General features: G+C 43.7%; 1 protein-coding gene across 1 annotated transcript in view; it reads left to right on the forward strand.

Annotated features, from left to right (window-relative positions):
* The window catches only part of CCDC9B (coiled-coil domain containing 9B), a 91,801-nt gene that overhangs the window by 59,920 nt on the left and 13,267 nt on the right, over positions 1-18,614 (forward strand). Inside the window, exons 7-10 of the mRNA XM_077818686.1 lie at positions 12,249-12,433; positions 14,960-15,021; positions 15,632-15,685; positions 16,323-16,428. Coding sequence (XP_077674812.1) covers positions 12,249-12,433; positions 14,960-15,021; positions 15,632-15,685; positions 16,323-16,428 — 407 coding nt within the window. The remainder of the gene's footprint in view (positions 1-12,248; positions 12,434-14,959; positions 15,022-15,631; positions 15,686-16,322; positions 16,429-18,614) is intronic.

Below are 18,614 nucleotides of genomic sequence, written 5' to 3' on the forward strand. Positions count from 1 at the left end.
AACTAACATGCCTTTTAACTGTATGGATTGTTTGGGAGCATTAGTGCTGGAGCAGTGGTTAGCCTGTTATGCAGGGCCCAGTGTACCTTCTCTCCAGTCACCAAAGGTTTCCCTTGCCTTTGTCCCTCTCCTGTGCTGAGTTCTCTGTGACGATGGGCAAAGTATAAATGCCTAGACTGATAGAAAGGTCCTGAAGCACGCAGCTTTGTGATGGCTGCCCCAGTAGAGATTGGCTCCAGAGTGACATAAGGTGGATTTCTACAAAGAATCTCCAAATCGTGCGGAAGTCCTTTTCCTTAGTGATAAGCCAGACTACGCATTTTTACTGTATCAGCCAGTTTGACTTCAGCTCTATGACCCGAGGTTCGTCCGAAGAGAGTTGTACCTGGAAATAAAGCAACATTTCCTAATTTTCCTTCTGGTGAGTTGGAAGGTCCTTTTGCCACGTCTTCATTCTGGGATGCCTTTGGCCCTTCGCCTTCTCCCCATGGTCTTTTCTTTGTGATCACACTCGCACTCACCTCAGACTGTGTGAAATGGAAATCCAGTGAGGGTTGAATCCTATCTCGGTGTTGTTCAATAGAAGGGCCAGCAGAGGGTACTCTAAGAACAGCATGAACATAAACAGGTGAATAGCATCTTTTCGCAGAGGCAGGGAACAAAAGGCAGAGGTGGCTTTCCAGGCCAGCATGCCAACGCTGCTGCCAGAATGCTTGCCCAGCCACAGGACGAGTGCCATTGCATTAGCTGTTTTCTCTGTGGCTATCATTTGCTTGTGGGTTGAAAGATTCAGGCTGCATTAGCCACAGTCCATTGCTTTAGCAGGAGCTGGCCAGGGTTGCAGTAAATTAAAGTTTGTGCCTTCCTGCTGGCTGTTTAATGCAAACCCTGGAGGAAGCACTGGCTCCCCTGATATCAGACACTCTTAATTAATGGAGCACAAATTGAATAGCTCCCGTTCCCATGCGATTCATTAGGAGAACACAGATGGGCTCCGAAGCATCAATCCCAATTGCACCCAGCAGAGTGGCAGAGGGCTGCCTGATTGGACTCCCACTAGGTCCAGCAGACACAGCTGCGTCCAAGCTGAGCAGAGCCCTAGGTTGGTAAACAGCTCCTCACCCTTGCACTTGACAGGCAGCAGATGTACATCTTCTCTTTATTTACCCGATAAACAGCACAGATACTTGGTGAGAAACACGCCATCTGACAGCTGCAACACCTCTGTCATTCACTGGTTTGGAGCCGCCAGCAATTTTGCTAGAGGATCCAGTGACAAGATGGACGAAGGCTCTGGCCTTCCACCTGTGCACAGCCGGGATCAAGTCTTATCTTAGGTCTCCCATAGAAATTAATTTCCCAGATCTTGCCTAATCTTCATGTGTGTGTCAGGTGGCAGGGCTGTCAGTCTCTGCTCAGGAGAGGTGTCGGGGTCATCATAGATCAGTCTGAGAGGTGCATTGGCAGCTGGGGAAGCTTGCACAGAGCCCGCCTGCACCATGTATGCCTCACACTGCTGCTGCTGTTCCCTGCTCTCCTGAGCACTAAACCCACTCACCAGCCATGGCATGCCCCTCGGGATGTGCATTAAGCGGTTAGGGGAGGGGCTGGAAGCTGCAGGGAGTGTTTCAGAACGACCTTCTTCTCAGTCTAAGAACAGGGCTTCTAGGACCACAGCCTGGCATTCCTTTGCCCAAGAATGGAGGGCTGAGCATCTTTCCTCCCCTCTTGCTCCTGCACGGGCTTGCCGAGTCCCTGACTCCCTTTGGTAAAGAACTAATGAGCTGTTGCTTGCTCCCTCCCCCCAGTCTCCTTGCACACACAGGTGGGTCTCCTTGGCAACAGGTTTTTCAGTCACTCCTTTTCCTCCAGTCTATTTTGATCTGCAGTGAAATGCTAGGGAGATTAATTCCTGTTTTGGAGAAGGGTGGAAGGAGAGGGTGGGCTTTGAAGGTGGGAAATGTGGAGTAGTGAATTATCCACCAAAAATTAACATCCCAGGACTCGTTTTGTGCTAAGCTATTCACTCTATTAGCTATTCAGCTATTATACGACTCTACTTGATAGCAGGCTATGGTCAGTTGGTTCTCACTTCCAGTACAAGACTGAATTTGGTTCCTTATTCCCAGTTCCTTAGGTGTGGTACCAGCTCCTTTTTCATGGGTCCCAGTTCCTTATTCAAAGGCCAAATCTATTTGAAATATATTCATGTAAGACTCATTTTTTAGAAATGTCATCAAATTAATGTGTTTGAATGTGATAAAGAATTAAAATACTAATTACTTAATTATTTATTAATTAAATAATCAGATAAGGAGCTCGGATTTGAGTGTCTGTATATGACAAAATAGGTCTTGGGTCATCCCAGATGACACATCCCCACAGCCAACAGACTGTTCTGAAGGATCTGGGACATACTACTTGCCGATCTGAAGCTTTGTTCCTGCGCGTGCTGCCATCTGTTAGGTCCTGTCCCACTTCCATATTGTACATAGAGCTTAAATAAGGAAGAGGGTTTTGACAGACTGTACATGACATAACGCATCTCAGGTCACCCCATGTGCCATCCCATCCCCTGTGACCGTTATTTCATGAAGAGATGTTATGCCACTTCCTTTCTTGTCTGATAAATATATTACCCCAGTTTTTATTTTGTTAGTTAACATGGGAAATGCATGTACAAATCAACAAAAAGCCATATGCAATCAGTTTGTTACAAATCCAGTTATAATGTTTTCACAGAAATTATACGATAGTTAAAAATGAAGACGTGTATAGGAACATTGGTTTGTTGTTAGATTAATTAAGAGGAGGAAAAATGGCTAAATTTATCAACATTTGTTTAACTGTGTTACAGATATAAAAGCATTTGTTATTGTTTTGTTCATTACACAACAAATATAAAATGAACACAAGGCTTGAGCTCAGTGAGCTCCCAAATAATCTTGTTTATTAACTACATGCAAACATGCAAGGCCTAGCTTAATGCATACTGCTATTCTGAGCGGTTTCTGATAGCTTTTAAAATATAGAAAACTGTAAAAACCATTAGAGTGCTCACAAACGACTTAAAGGAATACTGCCCTATTCCTATACACTACAATTAGCTGATCCAGTCTTAAGTGTTGCTATGGGACTTGTACTACAAGAGTAATGTGGCTTGGTACACTTTAGAAGAATTTGGAGAACTCTATCTGTGGCTAGAATATCCGCACTTCCTTTCCTTTTTAATTCCAAAACTCCAGACTAGAAATGCCAGACCTCTGTCCAAGTTTGTGGAAACATATAAAATGTTGTATAACAGCAACTTCGTACCTATAATGGTAACACCTTTGTTTAAATAAACTCTATTGGTTATGCAAATAATGTTGCTGACTTCTGTTGAACTGATCAATATTTGAACGTTGTTTTAAATATTGTTATATTCAAGTTACATGGAAAAGTACTATAGAGAAGCCGATGAAGGATTTTTCTGTGGTAGGGACATTTCCTTTTTTGCTGCGAATGGTATTAGAGAAGACATGAGTCACTATTTTGAGATGGAGCCACAAAAATGCATCTTGTTTTTTTTCAACTTATTTACTATCAGACCCAGAAATCTCTGGTGGAAATAGACGAGTGTCAAATTTTTGATTATTTCTGCGATTAGACTTAATCGCAAATGTAAATAATAAGATGCATGGTTCGCCATTAAAGAAATGATGTGTACTCAGTTGACATAGTACTTGCTCGCTTTGATGCTAAAACTGTAAAATGAGTAAAGAAATTGCAATGTATTATAATAAAAATACTTTACTTGAGCAATTGGTGCTGCTGCTAGTGCTGATCACTGGTGACCCCTGCATTTAAGCATTCCTAAGGATCTGTATGCTAAGGCCCTGTTTTGCACAGAGAGGAAGTTTCTTCATTAATTTCTGCATAAAATTGCTGCAGCCATCACCAAATTATGCCTCTCCTTAAGGAGGTTTTTATGGTCTGTAATCCTGACACAACTAACTACTGCATCCAACATCCACCTGGAGGGGAAACTTTGATAAAGGTGCATGTGCCAAAGGGCCAGTAGCAGCGTTTCATAGATTCAGAGATTTTCAAGCCAGAGGGGACCATTAGGTCATCTAGTCTGATCTCCTGTATATCACCACAGAATTTCATCCAGCTATCCTGGTACTGAGCCAAGTAACAATTTGTGTTGGACTAAAATGATATTTCTGGATGGCATCCATGCTTGATTTGGAAACATCAAAAGCTGGAAAATCCATCACTTCCTGTGATCATTTGTTCCAATGGTTGATCACCCACACTGTTAAAATTTTGTGCCTAATTCTAATGTCAATTTGTCTGGCTTCAGCTTCCAGCCTGTGATAAATAAAGGGGGGTAGCTCCCTTTGATGGACACCCAGCCAGCCAGTTACTATAAAATCCCTCTCGGTAGCTGTTCTTTACTTGCTTTACCTGTAAAGGGTTAAAAAGTCCCCAAGGTAAAGAAAAAAAAATGGGCACCTGACCGAAAGAGCCAATGGGAAGGTAGAACTTTTTAAAACTGGGAAAGAAACTTTCCTTTTGTCTGTTGCTCCCTGAGCTGAAGAGACAGGGCAGCAGGAATGCTGTGTAAAGTTTGAACCAGACATGATCATAAATCATCAGATCATGCCTAGAACTACTTAGCTGAACTCCAAATGTGCAAGTAGATCAGAATGTTTAGCTAGATGCGATTAGGGTTATTTCTTATTGGCTTGTGGACTCCTCTGTGCTAAACCCAGATGCTTTTGTTTGCTTGCAACCTTTAAGCTGAACCCCCAAGAAAGCTATTTTGGGTGCTTGATTTTTGGAATTGCTCTTTTAAAATCTAGCAAAAGCCTAAGTTCCAGATATATGTCCTTTCTTTTTGTTTTTAATAAAATTTACCTTTCTTAAAAACAGGATTGGATTTTTGGTGTCCTAAGAGGTTTGTGCATGTTGTTTGATTAGCTGGTAGCCACAGCTTGTTTCCTTTCTCAGCTCTTCCCTGGAGGGGAGGTGAAAGGGCTTGAGGGTACCCCACAGGGAGGAATTCCCAAGTGCTCCTTCCTGGGTCCAAGGCTTGTTTTTTTTTTTGTATTTGGGTGGTGGCAGCGTTTACCAAGCCAAGGTCAGAGAAAAGCTGTATCCTTGGGAGTTTAATACAAGCCTGGAGTGGCCAGTATTAATTTTTAAAATCCTTGCAGGCCCCACTTCTGCACTTGGAGCGACAGCCTTGACACAGCCATTCTCTGCTAGATTTATGAGCCTTTCAGTACCCAGTATTTTGTCCACTGAAAACTACTGTACGCTGTAATCAAGTCATGTCTCAACTTTTTTTTTGGAAAAGCTAAGCAGATTGAGCTCTTTCACTCTCTCATGCAAGGTCTTTTCTGCAGCCCTCACATCATTTTTGTGGCTCTTTTCTTTGCCCTTTACAATTTTTCAACACCCTTTTCAGATATGGACGCCAGAACTGGATGCAATAGTCTAGTGTCGATCTCACCAAGGCCATAAACAGAGGTAAAAATCACATCCTGCTCCTACTCCTCACTTCCATTTATACATCCAAGGATCACATTCACCCTTTTTGCCACAGCTTTGCGCTGGGAGCTCTTGTTCAGTTGCTTGTCTCCTTCATTAATGATTTGGTTAATGGAATGGAGTGTATGCTTATAAAATTTGCAGATGACACCGAGCTGGAAGGGTTTGCAAACACTTTGGAGGCCAGGATTAGAATTCAAAATGACCTTGACAAAGTGGAGAATTGGTTTGAAATTAGCAAGATGAAATTTAGTAAAGAAAAGTGAAACGTACTACACTTGGGAAGGAAAAATCAGACCCACAAATGGGGAATAACTGGCTAGGCAGTAGTACTACAGAAAACAATCTCAGGGTTACAGTGGATCAAGACTGAATATGAGTCAATGTGATGCAGTTGCAAAAAAGACTAGAATCTTTCTGAGAGATATTAACAAGTAATGTCGTATGCAAGACATAATTGTTCTGCTCTTCTCGGCACTGGTGTGATCTCAACTGGAATACTGTGTCCAGTTTTGGGCACCACATTTTAAGAAGATGTGGACAAATTGGAGAGAATTTAGAGGAAAGCAATAAAAATGCTATAAGGTTGAGAAAGCCTGCCCTAAGAGGAAAGGTTTTAAAAAACAGGCATGTTTAGTCTTGTGAAAAGAAGATTGGGGGGGACTTGATAAAGACTTCACCATCTTCATTATAATCTTTAAGATGCTTGGTCTTTTGTTCTCCAAGTCCACCAAACGTAGGAGTAGTAGTAATGGGCATAATCTGAACCAAAGGAGGTTTCGGTTAGATATTAGGGAATAACTTCCTTAGTATAAGGTAGTTAAGCTCTTGACGAGACTAATAAGAGAGGGTGTGGAATCCCCATCATTGGAGGTTTTTAAAACCAGGTAGACAAACACTTGTCTAGGTATACTTGGTGCTGCCTCTGCTCAGGGAGATGGAGAAGACGACTCTGGAGGTCCCTTCCAGGCCTACATTGCTGTGATGCTAAATCCTTTTCAGAGTCAGTGCTTCTCAGGACACAGTCCCTCCTTCGGCCGGTATGGCCTGCATTCCTTGTTCCCAGATGTGTTAAAACATACTTTATTTGAATGCAGATCACTTTGAAGGACTGCTTTGTCCTCATCATTATTTACCACTCCTCCAATCCTTGTGCCAGCCACAGATTGATCAGCAGTGATTTTATATTTATTTCCTGGTTGTTGGTGAAAATGTTGAATAGCATTGGGCCTAGTATTGATCCTTTCAGACCCCACTAGAAACACACATGCTCAATGATAACTCCCCACTGGCAACTGCTTTTTGAGACCTCTCACTTACCCATTTCTTAATCCATTTAACATGTGCTTTGTTGATATTATACTGTTCTAACTTTTTAAACCAGAATGTCATGTGGTATTAAGTCAAATGCCTTACAAAACCCTAAGTATTTTATATCTATTCTGTAGAGGTTCTTATGCTGAGCTTATCCGTATCTGAGCACCTTCTGAGCATTAATGCACCTTCCAGTAGTGCATTAAGCAGTGTGACTACACATCTGTCATATGGTGCTTGTTCTCTCATCCTCTACCCAGGGATAGAAGCATGTGTAGTGGAGTGTCTTGTTTTGGCAGGGTTTTAGCTTTATCTTAACTATTTAAATATGCATATTGCTGTGTGTGTGTGTTAGAGAAGGCACGGTCAAAGAAGTGAGCCTTGCACTTGGAGCAGAAGGTGGTGAGGTTTGTGATTGTCCTTACTTCCTGGGGGAGTTTATTGCACAGTAAGGGACCAGCCCTCCAGAAAACTCTGTCTACTGCCCAGACAAACTTTACCTTTATTGTAGAGAGTGCCACTGTGCCTGAGGAGTGGAGTTGTCGACCACGTCTTTGTTCCAGAATTTAAGAAATCTTTACAAGAGCCTGGGCTCGGGCCATTCCATGCCTTGAAAATAAGGATGATACTTTGAACTTTATTTGAAATTCTGTGTGAAGCCAGTATAGAGAGCGGAGGACAGGTGTGACGTGTTCGTGGCAACCTATGTTGCTGAGGAGATGTGCTCTAGCAGTCTGTAGTAGATGAAGTTTACTAAATGCTGATGGTTTCATGCCCAGGTGCAGCACAGTGTTTTCAGCCGACCGAGAGGTAACGAAGGTGTGAATAATTTAGACCAGGTTATCGTCCACCAGGGTAGGAGAAAGTATCATAGCCAACCAGGGATAGCAGAAAGTATTACTCTTGGCTTCCGCTATGTGAGAGCTTAGCATCAGCAAGGAATCCAAGGGTACTGTTCTGTTAATTTAGATGGAATATATGGGCCCAGAGAGTCAAAGTGTTAATGTGACCCTCTCTCTATCTGACATTAAGCAGTTATAAACAAGGTTGAGGGTTGGTACACAGAGACCTCAGTCAGCTTAGTGCCATGAGAAACACACCATTAAAAAAAAGGAGTACTTGTGGCACCTTAGAGACTAACAAATTTATTTGAGCATAAGCTTTCGTGAGCTACAGCTCACTTCATCGGATGCATTCTGTAGCTCACGAAAGCTAAATTGGTCAGTCTCTAAGGTGCCACAAGTCCTCCTTTTCTTTTTGCGAATACAGACTAACATGGCTGCTACTCTGAAACACACCATTAAAACCTTTTTTTCCTTTATTTAAAGAAAAAGAAGGAAAACCAGTTAAAGCATTTGACAGTCTCTTGGATGGGATTAACGATGGTGATAATTGTTGTTTTTGGGAAACAGGGAATAAGTTAGTTGAAATGGACTAGAGCTGTCGTTATTTCTGTAGCCTGACCTCATTTTCTAAAAGCTCAGACAAAACACACACAAAAGGGGAAAGAAAAGAACAGCAAAGATAAAATATGCAGCTTCTGTCTCTGGTATTGATTCTCACTTGCAGCCTCACTGTTAGAGAAATACAGACTTGGCACACAGTCTTATTAGCCACTCCAAAAGCTGGGAAACTTGTACCAACACTGCGTTGTTTAGGGAATTGCTTTTATCTGACTCTCTGGTCATGAATCTACAGCAGTATTGCAAAATAAGCAGTCTTGGCCAACTAAGCCAGGCTCTTATTAGACAGAAAGGGAAAAGGTGAAGGATAGGAAAGAAAAGGTGGGGAAGGAAAAGGACACATGGGGGAGGGGGGATGTGTGTGACAAAGCCTCACATCCTAGGTTAGAGTTAGCCAGAGCCAGTGGAGGTCTCAGCAAACCAGACATTCTTCAACAAATCGGTCTCTCTGCCTCCTGCATGAAGTCCGTGTTTCACTTATGGACACAAAAACATCTTTGTGCCGAGACAAATTTCAGGATCTATCAAATCTAAATATTACCTGTTCTGCTATACAGGTCAGAAGCTCGGACAAATAGGGTTCTATTGTACCTGTTTTTATTTTTTCACAAAATGCAAAAACTAAAGATTCTCTTAAAAAATGCAAATTCCGTGTTTTTCCAGGGCAAACGGATTTCTAGGATCCCTGATTATCAATAATTGTAAAACAAGCAACAAAAACTAATGTATAGTCGTCCCCCCCCCCCCGCCCCCCGACACACACACCTTTTACCCACTCTATTCCTCCTGAAGAGGTGATAACCCATCATGTGAAATGTCCCACCAGGTTTCAGTATTGCCAATTGTATATATTTTTCTTATCAATCAGAGTTTCTTATTCCTCTCCGTTGTTAACCAGACTCCTAGCGTTGGTATGTAAGCAACTGAAAAATGTCTTCTCTTCACATGTTTTGTCACATCAGTTCAATTTGTTTGTGATGTCTTGAGTTTTAGTTTTGTACAGCATTTGTCTCCCTAGCACCTCCTCTTGTGTTTGTAGCTCAATGCCCTCCTAGCTGCTCCAACTAGTCTCCTACAGAGAAGGTTAGCCCCCAATCTGTGAGATGCCAGCCATCCCATATGTACAGCCCCCACTCCCACTGGAATGTGGCCCAATGTTCCACAAAACCTACACCTTCAGCCTCACACCAGCTGTGCAGCCAACAGTTTACCTCCTGTATTTTCTGCCTTCTCTTGCTCATTGGATTGGAAGGATCTCTGATGAGATCACTTGGACTTTCATTTTCTTCCACTCCCTTCCAAGGTGCCTGAGGTCTTCTCTAATTTGAACAGTTCCATGTGATGCTGTGTCATTGGCTCCAATGTGTATCATCATAAGTGGACAGACAACTTCATAATCTTGTCTAGTCCTTCAGTTACCTCTCATATTTTCATGCCAGGGATACAGCACACTGTCTTATTGTCCCTGTGTCCCTTGCTGAATTCTGTCCTTTCTTCTTAATATTGAGTTATCAGTGATGATTGTTTGTATTCTTATGATGGTTGATGAACTTCACTTGGTTGCTGCTCATTTCATACCATAAGAACACCCATCAGGTATGCCCCTGGTAGCTTTTTCCATTCCTCTAGAGACAGGTTCTTCTGTAGCTGACTGCTGAGCTTTGATACTTCTAGAGAAGTTGAAATGACTCTTGGCTCTCTTTCTCTCTTGTTACAAATCACTTGTCCACTTTGGTTTCTACTCTCTCCAGTTGTCTTATTGCTGAGCCATCCCCTTGTGGCATCTGACAGTGATTTCCCAATCTGATTGTCCAAGAAGTCTTCACTGTCTCAGATGCTGTACAATATTTCAAATTATGCTTCCAGACAATGTGTTTTCTCCTCCACTACAGCCACCAGCTTGCATTTCAAACACCAGAAATCTGTTCCGTCTTCTGACGGAAAGTAAAACATAGCACATCCAAGGTGGATCACAGCAGTTGCTCTCTTCTAAGCCATATCTGCTCTCTGGTGTAGAGCCAAACCTAAAACAGGAATCCCACTCCTCTCTACGCTCCCACCAAAACTCATCCAGGATACCATACCCATTCGCCTGGCAACTGACATATACCAAACCTCACTTCTCAGCTCCTGCCCTCACAAACAGGGAGGGAATAACCACTCAAATTTCAAAAACTGGTTCTGTTCAAAGCCCCACAAATCACAGCAACAAGGCCCTCACTGAGACACAAACAGACCCATATCACTTGGCCAGTTCAGTACTCCCAGCCCAGCCACACCACCCCCCCAAAGAACAACCAACCAACAGATGGAACAAATACAACATGCACCAAGTCCCTCTACCTGCATGAGCCACAGCTTCATCCTCCGACTCCCCTGTTTACTGTGCCTGTTGCCTAGCTAACGGGTGTGTAAGTGTTTGAGGTTAGAGGGAGGAGGGCTGGTGACATGGGCCACAATTTTTTGCAAAGAAGAAGTTCCAAATAAGGGAGTTCCAATGTCTCAGCTACAGCAGAACAGTTCAATGGTTGTGCTGACCTGAGACTTAATTTATCACATACAGCCAGTCAAAACCCAGTTCAGTCACCATTTACAATATGGAAGTGGGGTGGTGGCATAACAGGTGACAGCATATTGCTCATAAACAAAGCTTTGGTCAGTAAGTGGCATGACCCAGTCCTTCAGAGCAGTCTGAGGTGCGCAGGGATGTGTCACTTGGGGTGACCGAGACTTATTTAATCACATACTGCCACTCAGATCCCAGCTCCTCATTTGATTATTTAGTTAATAAGTAATTAAGGAATTAGCCATTTAATTTTTATCACATTAACTTACTGTAAGATTCAATTTTTAGAAATTTAATTGATTTAAAAAATATAATTTGAATAAATCCTTTGAATAAGGAACAGGGAACTCTGAGTAAAGAGCTGCTACCACAAATAAGGAACTGGGAAAAGGAACCAACTTCAGCCTCCTCCTCCAGTGGAGTCTATTAATCTGTCACTGTGTTACACACATCTCCCTCTGATACACTCAGCTTTGTTTTGCACTGTCTCTTTGTTGAGATTTTAAATACTTGGAACAGCAACAGCTCTCAGCTCTTACAACATGAGAGAGAGAGAGGGCGCAAGCGGTGAAAGTAAACAATCCCCTGCTCAAAGGATATTGTTCTGACTTATGCATGTGATGCTCATTATACAGTGCACTGTGAACCAGGAGTCAGCATCAGCCAGTGCATCTTGAGCTACAGAGCACTCACCAATGGTTGCAAAGTGACTCTCTTCCCTACGCCCCAATGTTGGAGGGTGAAAGGGTTGGGGGAAGAGATTGTGCCTGTTACCTTGGACCAGTAAAGAGTTCCAGGGTCTTTTGGAATTCTTATTCCCTGGCCTTCTGAATTCACATAAGAATTTAGTTACTCAGAAATTGTTCTCTACAGAAAAAACATTGGAAAGCTCTGTTCCAGGCACTTCTAGGACTAGCTAGATACACTAGACAACACTGGGCTGCTTTGGATGAGTGCCTTTTTCAGGAATAACAACGTGGATGTGATTTTTTTAACCTATTAAGCAAAGTGTGAAGTTGCCGAGACACGGTGCGTGAATGACTGCTGCCTAATTTATGCATCTAATTACTAGGACTGAATACAGAAATCAGGTAAATTGAAAATGGGAATCAGGTAACGTTGGCCATTTGCACACACAAGCACAGTAACATGTTTTCAAAAGGGTTACAACTCAAGGCATATATCTAGACAGGGAATATTTAGACAGAAAAGTCACATTTCAGAGCAGCTGTTACCAGTTTCTAAAAGCAAGCTATTTACAAGGTTTCTAATAGAATTCCCACCAGCCTAGTCCGGAAACCTTATTGGACATAGTTTCTGGTTGATGGTGTTGTATTAATGAGTTGCTCATTTGCTTCCACTAGGAGGGAGGGAAACCTCTCCAGAAGAGTCCAGGAGACATGGGTTTCACCATGACTGGACGGGAACGCTCAGAATACGTGCGATGGAAAAAAGAACGAGATCAGATCGACCTTGAGAGGCTAGCGCGCCACAAGAACGCAAAGGGCGAATGGCGACGGGCTTGGGATGTAGAAAAATCAGAGCACATGTAGGTCATCTACACCCCTGAGGTGCCTAGCATGCTACAGGCCCTATTACGGTGAATGATAAGTTCTATATTCTGATGGGACATTGTGAGCTGGTAAACTGTGAAACACTAAATCCCAGGGGCTGATCAGCATGGGTTCTACAGGGACTCTGAGAGCTGTAGAGGGGGTTGAATCACATCCCATTCTCACTACCTCTATAGAGGGGTTGACCCCCAGCTAATTCCACTGATCCTCCACAACTTCAGGCATATGGGACTGATGGAGGTAGGAAGAAGCTGGGGCTGTTCCAAAAGGGACAGTTGGGCAAATCCGCTTTGATATTTCAAACCTTGTCATCCAGTCGTCATGATTTCTCCTTTTCATTTCCATAAAAAGCCAGCCCAGCTACATCACCCGTACCTTATAAAGTAACCTCCTTCAGACATTCTAGTGTGCTCTCTGTCATGGGCAGGGCCATCCTGTGTCAGTTCAATGACTAGCACGGTATACAGTACTGTGGGATGACTCTCATCATGGTATTGCAGAGTAATGAGGTAGCTTCCCTTCATTTACATTCTGCCTCTTTAGCAACCCAGCTGAAATGCACTGGCCAGGTGGCTTTTGGGAGTGGAACACATTGCACACACTGGCCCAAGGGCTTTGGAATAGGGCTCGTTACACACACTGGATTGAATGTTCGTACCATTATATGTTCTAGACAGAGGGGTTTGCCGGTACCAGACTCATATTGTGTACTGTACAGAGCGCTTTTACGAGACAGGTATGCGGGATGGTCCTTTGGTTACGTGCTAGAACTGTCAGCTGGAAGATCTCAGTTCTGTGCCCAGCTCTACCACAAACTTCCCATGTGATCTTGAGAAAGTCACTTAAAGCCTGCTTTTTTAGAGATGCATTGGGAGTTGTGGGTTTATAGCACCTCTGAAACTATGGCTCTTAACCTTTCTGTACCTCAGTTTACCCATTTGTAAAACAGGGATAATACTCACCTAGCTCACAGCTGGTTGGTGAGACTCCATTTATTAACATTGGTAAAGTACTTAGAGATTCTCAAACAGAAGGTGCTATGAAAGTGCATAAAGTTAATGCTTATTACTTTATTTATTATATGTAGTAGGTGGAGAGCTTCTGGGGGTGGAACTGTGTGCACAGAGCAGAAAGCTTTTGGCAAGAAAGCTCCCACAGAGAAGTTTTGACAAATTTTTACCATTCACTATTTCAGCAGTTGCCCTATATACGCTGTAGAAAACCATATGATAAATTAATTTATCATGCACCCGTGACAATTTCACCTGTACTCTGCTCACTGTTCCATCTCCCTGGGACTTGCTGTAATGTTCCAGATCACCAAACAGCTTCCAATAGGCTCCCACTTTTTTAAAATAAAAGTCTCCCTGCCAGGATCAAAGAGATGGGTAGCACATTTGTTACATTTTAACCCCTGGATGAGTTGGAGAGCTCTTTTTACCTCTAAGATTTCAGTCGTTATGTTATTTCAGTTATCTTGTGAAACTGTCATGTTATTGGAGTCATGGTACAATGCTTGCCTAGGTAAGATGGAGGTCTTTAAAATGAAACAATTAAAAACAAGCCCCTCAATCTGCCATAGATTTGTTTCCTCTGTCTCCCCCCAGATGTGGAACTTCCACCCCAAAAATTACCCTGGCTTGGCACCCAATTAATATTCAGACAGGTCAATAATAGTTTTTTTATACATAAAGATATCACAGCTTTAATGTCCAGTATTTCGCAGTTATATGGGCATAGAATTGGGTACTTTATACCAATGGAAAGGGGAAATTCCCAACTTCCTAACTGGAGGCACCACCAGGAGGAGTCCACGATATTGTGATCTTTTAAGTTTATTGTCAGAGACAGACTATTGAACTAGATGGGCCACTTCTCTAGTATGACAAATCCTGTGTTCCTAGAGAAAAACAATTTTAGGTCATTTTTAGTAGTTTGCGTGGCTCCCCCCCTGCACCTTGCATAATTGGACTCATGGTAACAAGGGCACCTGGCTTTACAGGTGGATACAAAAAATAATCCTGATTAAAAAATCCAAAAGAGTCCTAAAATAGTTTCCCTGTGGCATATACAGAATACAAGATGGTCTGTTCTGGTATGAAAGCTTTAGAAGGTCTCCTTTGGAGTAAGTAACGTGCGCAGTAAAATGTGCCTTTAGAAGGTCTCCTTTGTGGTGAAAGTATATGTGACTGGTGGATATGGCTTCTCTAGGAGCATTTCAGTACTTCAGTGTAGCTACTCACTACAGTGACGGGCAGGGTTCTCAGAGGCTCATAGACTTTAAGGTCTGTCAGCGTAGTTAATCCACCTTCGCAAGAGAGGGAAGTTAGGTCAACAGAAGAATTAGGGGGAGAGGTCATCTTAATTATGCCACTCAGGTGTGGATTTTTCATACCTCTGAGCAACACAGCTGGGATGACTTCACTTTTGAGTGTAGACCTGCCTCCTGTTTATTGAAGTGAGTGGGTTTGTATCTGACAATGCCCTGTTTTTTCCTGCAGGTTTGAGGAGGACTTTAGTAAGGATGGGGAGCCAGTCTTGGATAATCTCAGCAGTAAGAAAGGTGAGGAAGGGACACACCGGTCCTATTTTGACATTTGTTAGCCATGAACATGTGGCTCACTGGTCCACGTCAGGTGTGAAAGATCCAGTCGTGGGATACTTTGCTTTCCATCAGGCCTGCACAGAAATGGCTCTAAAATCAGCATATAAGTCTCAGCACTCTCTGTTTTGCAGAGTGCTCAGTGGATCTGAATTGTGTGTGTACTGTCACTACTCTCCATTCCCCAGAGTGCAGCCGTGACTAATTCAATAACTTGGGCCCAGATCCTCAATGGGAGTTGAGCACCGAAATGCCTTTGAGGATCTAGGCCTTGCACTCTCTGCTATTTATGATGTTATAGTATTTAGAGAAGCTTAGAACTGGCTCCTTTCCCAAGCGCTGGTTTCACAAGGAGTCAGATTGCAAAGCTCTCCTGCAGCTCATCATCTGTGCTCCCAGGGGCACATGCCAGGTTCTTAATTAGGATAAATCCACCACAGTTCCCATTCTCAGGAGATGTACCGAGGGAGTGAGGCTTTGCTGCTAGAACACATCACATGAACAACATGCTCTCCATTGTGCTTTCACTATATAACCCTACTGCTTTTTTATGCGTGCTGTGCCCATTCAGGGGGAAGAAACGCCAGGAAATTCCAGCACAGGTCCTTTCCTTTTGAAGGGAGAGGTGAGTAGTGCCTGTGAATGGCCTCAAATTGAACTACTGGGCACTCGCTCTCATTACACCATGCTGCGGTCCGGGGTCTCACATACACTGACCAGTGAGGGAGTTCTGTGCAGGTGGGAGTTGGGGCTGGAGTACCGTCTCAGTAGTGGACACGTTGGATATAAGGAGACCTGGGAATATAAGGTCCATGCATGCTTCAGGTTGCATTTTCCTAGTGGCTGCCTCCTTTAGCCATGTTCCCTACCCCTCTCAAGAATGGGACTGACACCTGCAGAAGGATCCTGGGGGGCAGTGTGGTAGCTAAATGACACTGAACTGAAACAGAGATAATGGGGGGTTGTGGTCAGGGGGAATTTTGGCTTTGCAGCTTTATATTTTCCTCCCCTCCCACACAGCCCCCTTCTATAGGAAATACATTCACAAACTCTAGCGATAAAATGAGTCTGGCCCCCACCTGCATGAGTACAGAGCATAAAACCACCAGACAGTCCTTATTGCTATGACTTTCTGCTGTCTCTTAGCTCAATGCCAGGTGGCAGAGCTGTAGGAAGACAGGTGCTATGACAGCACCAGTTTCCAGCGCTAGCCAACTGCTGGATATACTAGCCCCAAGCTCTTTGTACATCCTGTCTTTCAGGTGGAGGACAAAGCACTACGAACACAAGTGAGCCTGCTTCCAAAACAGTACCAGTTGTGAGCAGTAAAGCCAGAGGAAAGGATAGACTGACTGGCAGAGCCAGAAGGTAGGAGGACAGTAAGCAGGACATTATGGAAACCATTTTGTAACCACTGCTAGAGGTCTTGCTGTGCAGTTCCTTGCTTCATTTGGAATGACTGAGCTGCTATGATCCATGGGGAGTGCTTCAGGCCAGGGATTACATCATTAGAATTGCATCCCCATTTTTGTGACAGAGCCTGGTGGGACATCCAGTCAGAGACAATCCTATGGAAGGATTGTGAACCACTCACACGCCAACTGCACAATTTTCATTGATGGGGCACAAATAACTGATGGATCAGACAAACGAGTCCTGACAGACTGGGCGATACTTGCCCACTCCCAACCCCCAGCCTGCTGAGCATGTCTTCTCCTGTTTTCAGGCTTTGCTGGCCCAGGGAGCAGGCCTCCTGAGATTGTTCCCAAGGGTAGCTAGTAATTAGAATGACTGACTCCTTCAAGAGACCTTCCCTCTAGCACTCAGCAACTTTTATGAACGTGTATATATATATATATACATATCATACGTAAAAATATTGAGAGGGACTCTCCCCTCAGCTCAGCCCCACCCCCTGTATGTGACTGGAGTGGTGTAAAGCAGTGGTTCTCAAAGCCGGTCCGCCACTTGTTCAAGAAAAGCCCCTGGCGGGCCGGACCAGTTTGTTTACCTGCCGCGTCCTCAGGTTTGGCCGATCGCGGTTTCCACTGGCTGCAGTTCGCCGCTCTAGGCCAATGGGGGCTGCGGGAAGCAGTGCAGGCCAAGGGACATGCTGGCCGCCCTTCCCGCAGCCCCCATTGGCCTGGAGTGGCGAACCGCAGCCAGTGGGAGCCATGATCGGCCGAACCTTCGGATGCAGAAGATAAAGAAACCGGTCCAGCCTGCCAGGGGCTTTCCTTGAACAAGCGGCGGACCGGCTTTGAGAACCACTGGTGTAAAGGGACCATACAAGCCCTGATTGAGCCAGGACAGAATTCTCCAGCACAGGCACAGTGGGCTTGTCTACAAGGAGACTTAGTGCACAGCCAGCAGAGTGTAAATCTACAGTGCACTAGCATGCCTCATACTAAGTTGCCCTGGGGCCCTGCTACGGTGCACTACAGGTTCCATAGCGTGCTTTGACAGACTGCTGTTTGAAACAACCTCTGTCAGTAAAACCAGCCAGGGTGTTCTAAGGTCAGGGAGCCCAGCTGTGTGAAGGGCATGCTGGGAAGAGGCAGGGCCATACTACGTAGCACTGTAAAGATTTCAGGTAGTGCTGCTACCCACAAACACCTCACAGGGCACTTCCCAACGCCCCAGAAATCCTCAGAATCAAAAAGGGCATGAAGGTGCTTACAGCTATCTTAGCCCCTACTTCCACTGGGTTGCAAGTTTTGTCCTGAGCTTCTTAGAGGTACAGCACAAAATGATACCCATTAAGAAGGCATTGCTAGTAACCGCAGAGCTAAGATCGCATTGAGATAAGCAGAACTAAAATCCCTGGGCCCTATTTTCCTATGACAACAGTTTTACTCTGGTCTAATTCCACTGACTTCAGTGAAACATCTGTTGATTAGACTGGTGTAAGGGAGAGGAGAATCCAGCTAGCCACTTCTGTTTTATACTTTAATGATGCAGTTTAGCTTCCAAATTTGGCACACTTCAGGGCAAACTCCAGCCTTCCAGTGCTACACTACCTAATGGCTTAATAACAATTCTAATCTTCAAACTACAATCATACTGTGTACCAGCCAACAAGAGAAGTCTAAGTGGATTATATACCCAAAACTTAACACATCAAGACCACAAACAAAATTCTACTATATGTTTACAGTGTGTTTTTAAAATAATCAGGTCAGTTATGAAACAAACACAGCTACACTGATGTATAAACAGATATGTTTCCTATGTACAGCTATAATATGTTACAGAACACTGGTAAGCTGGTACTTTGCTGTGTAGTATTAATTTCTTGATATGTGCACTGAAGATGATAGCACTCTTGAATTGAAATTGAATTCGTTAGAAACGGTGATCATGTGAAGTATGGTGACATGTCATGATGGTAGTGGGACTGGCACTGTCTTGTATATGGCTGTTTTAACTTACAATTTCCTTGCTTTTTAGTCTCTGCATTGTGAGGAAAGACATTTGAGCAACCTTAACTCTAAGTTAATTACATTTTGCGTTGGAATACATTTAGAACAGAGAGATGGGACCTATTATGTCTC

The sequence above is a fragment of the Eretmochelys imbricata genome, chromosome 6 (assembly GCF_965152235.1).
Source record: "Eretmochelys imbricata isolate rEreImb1 chromosome 6, rEreImb1.hap1, whole genome shotgun sequence".
Lineage (NCBI taxonomy): Eukaryota > Metazoa > Chordata > Testudines > Cheloniidae > Eretmochelys > Eretmochelys imbricata.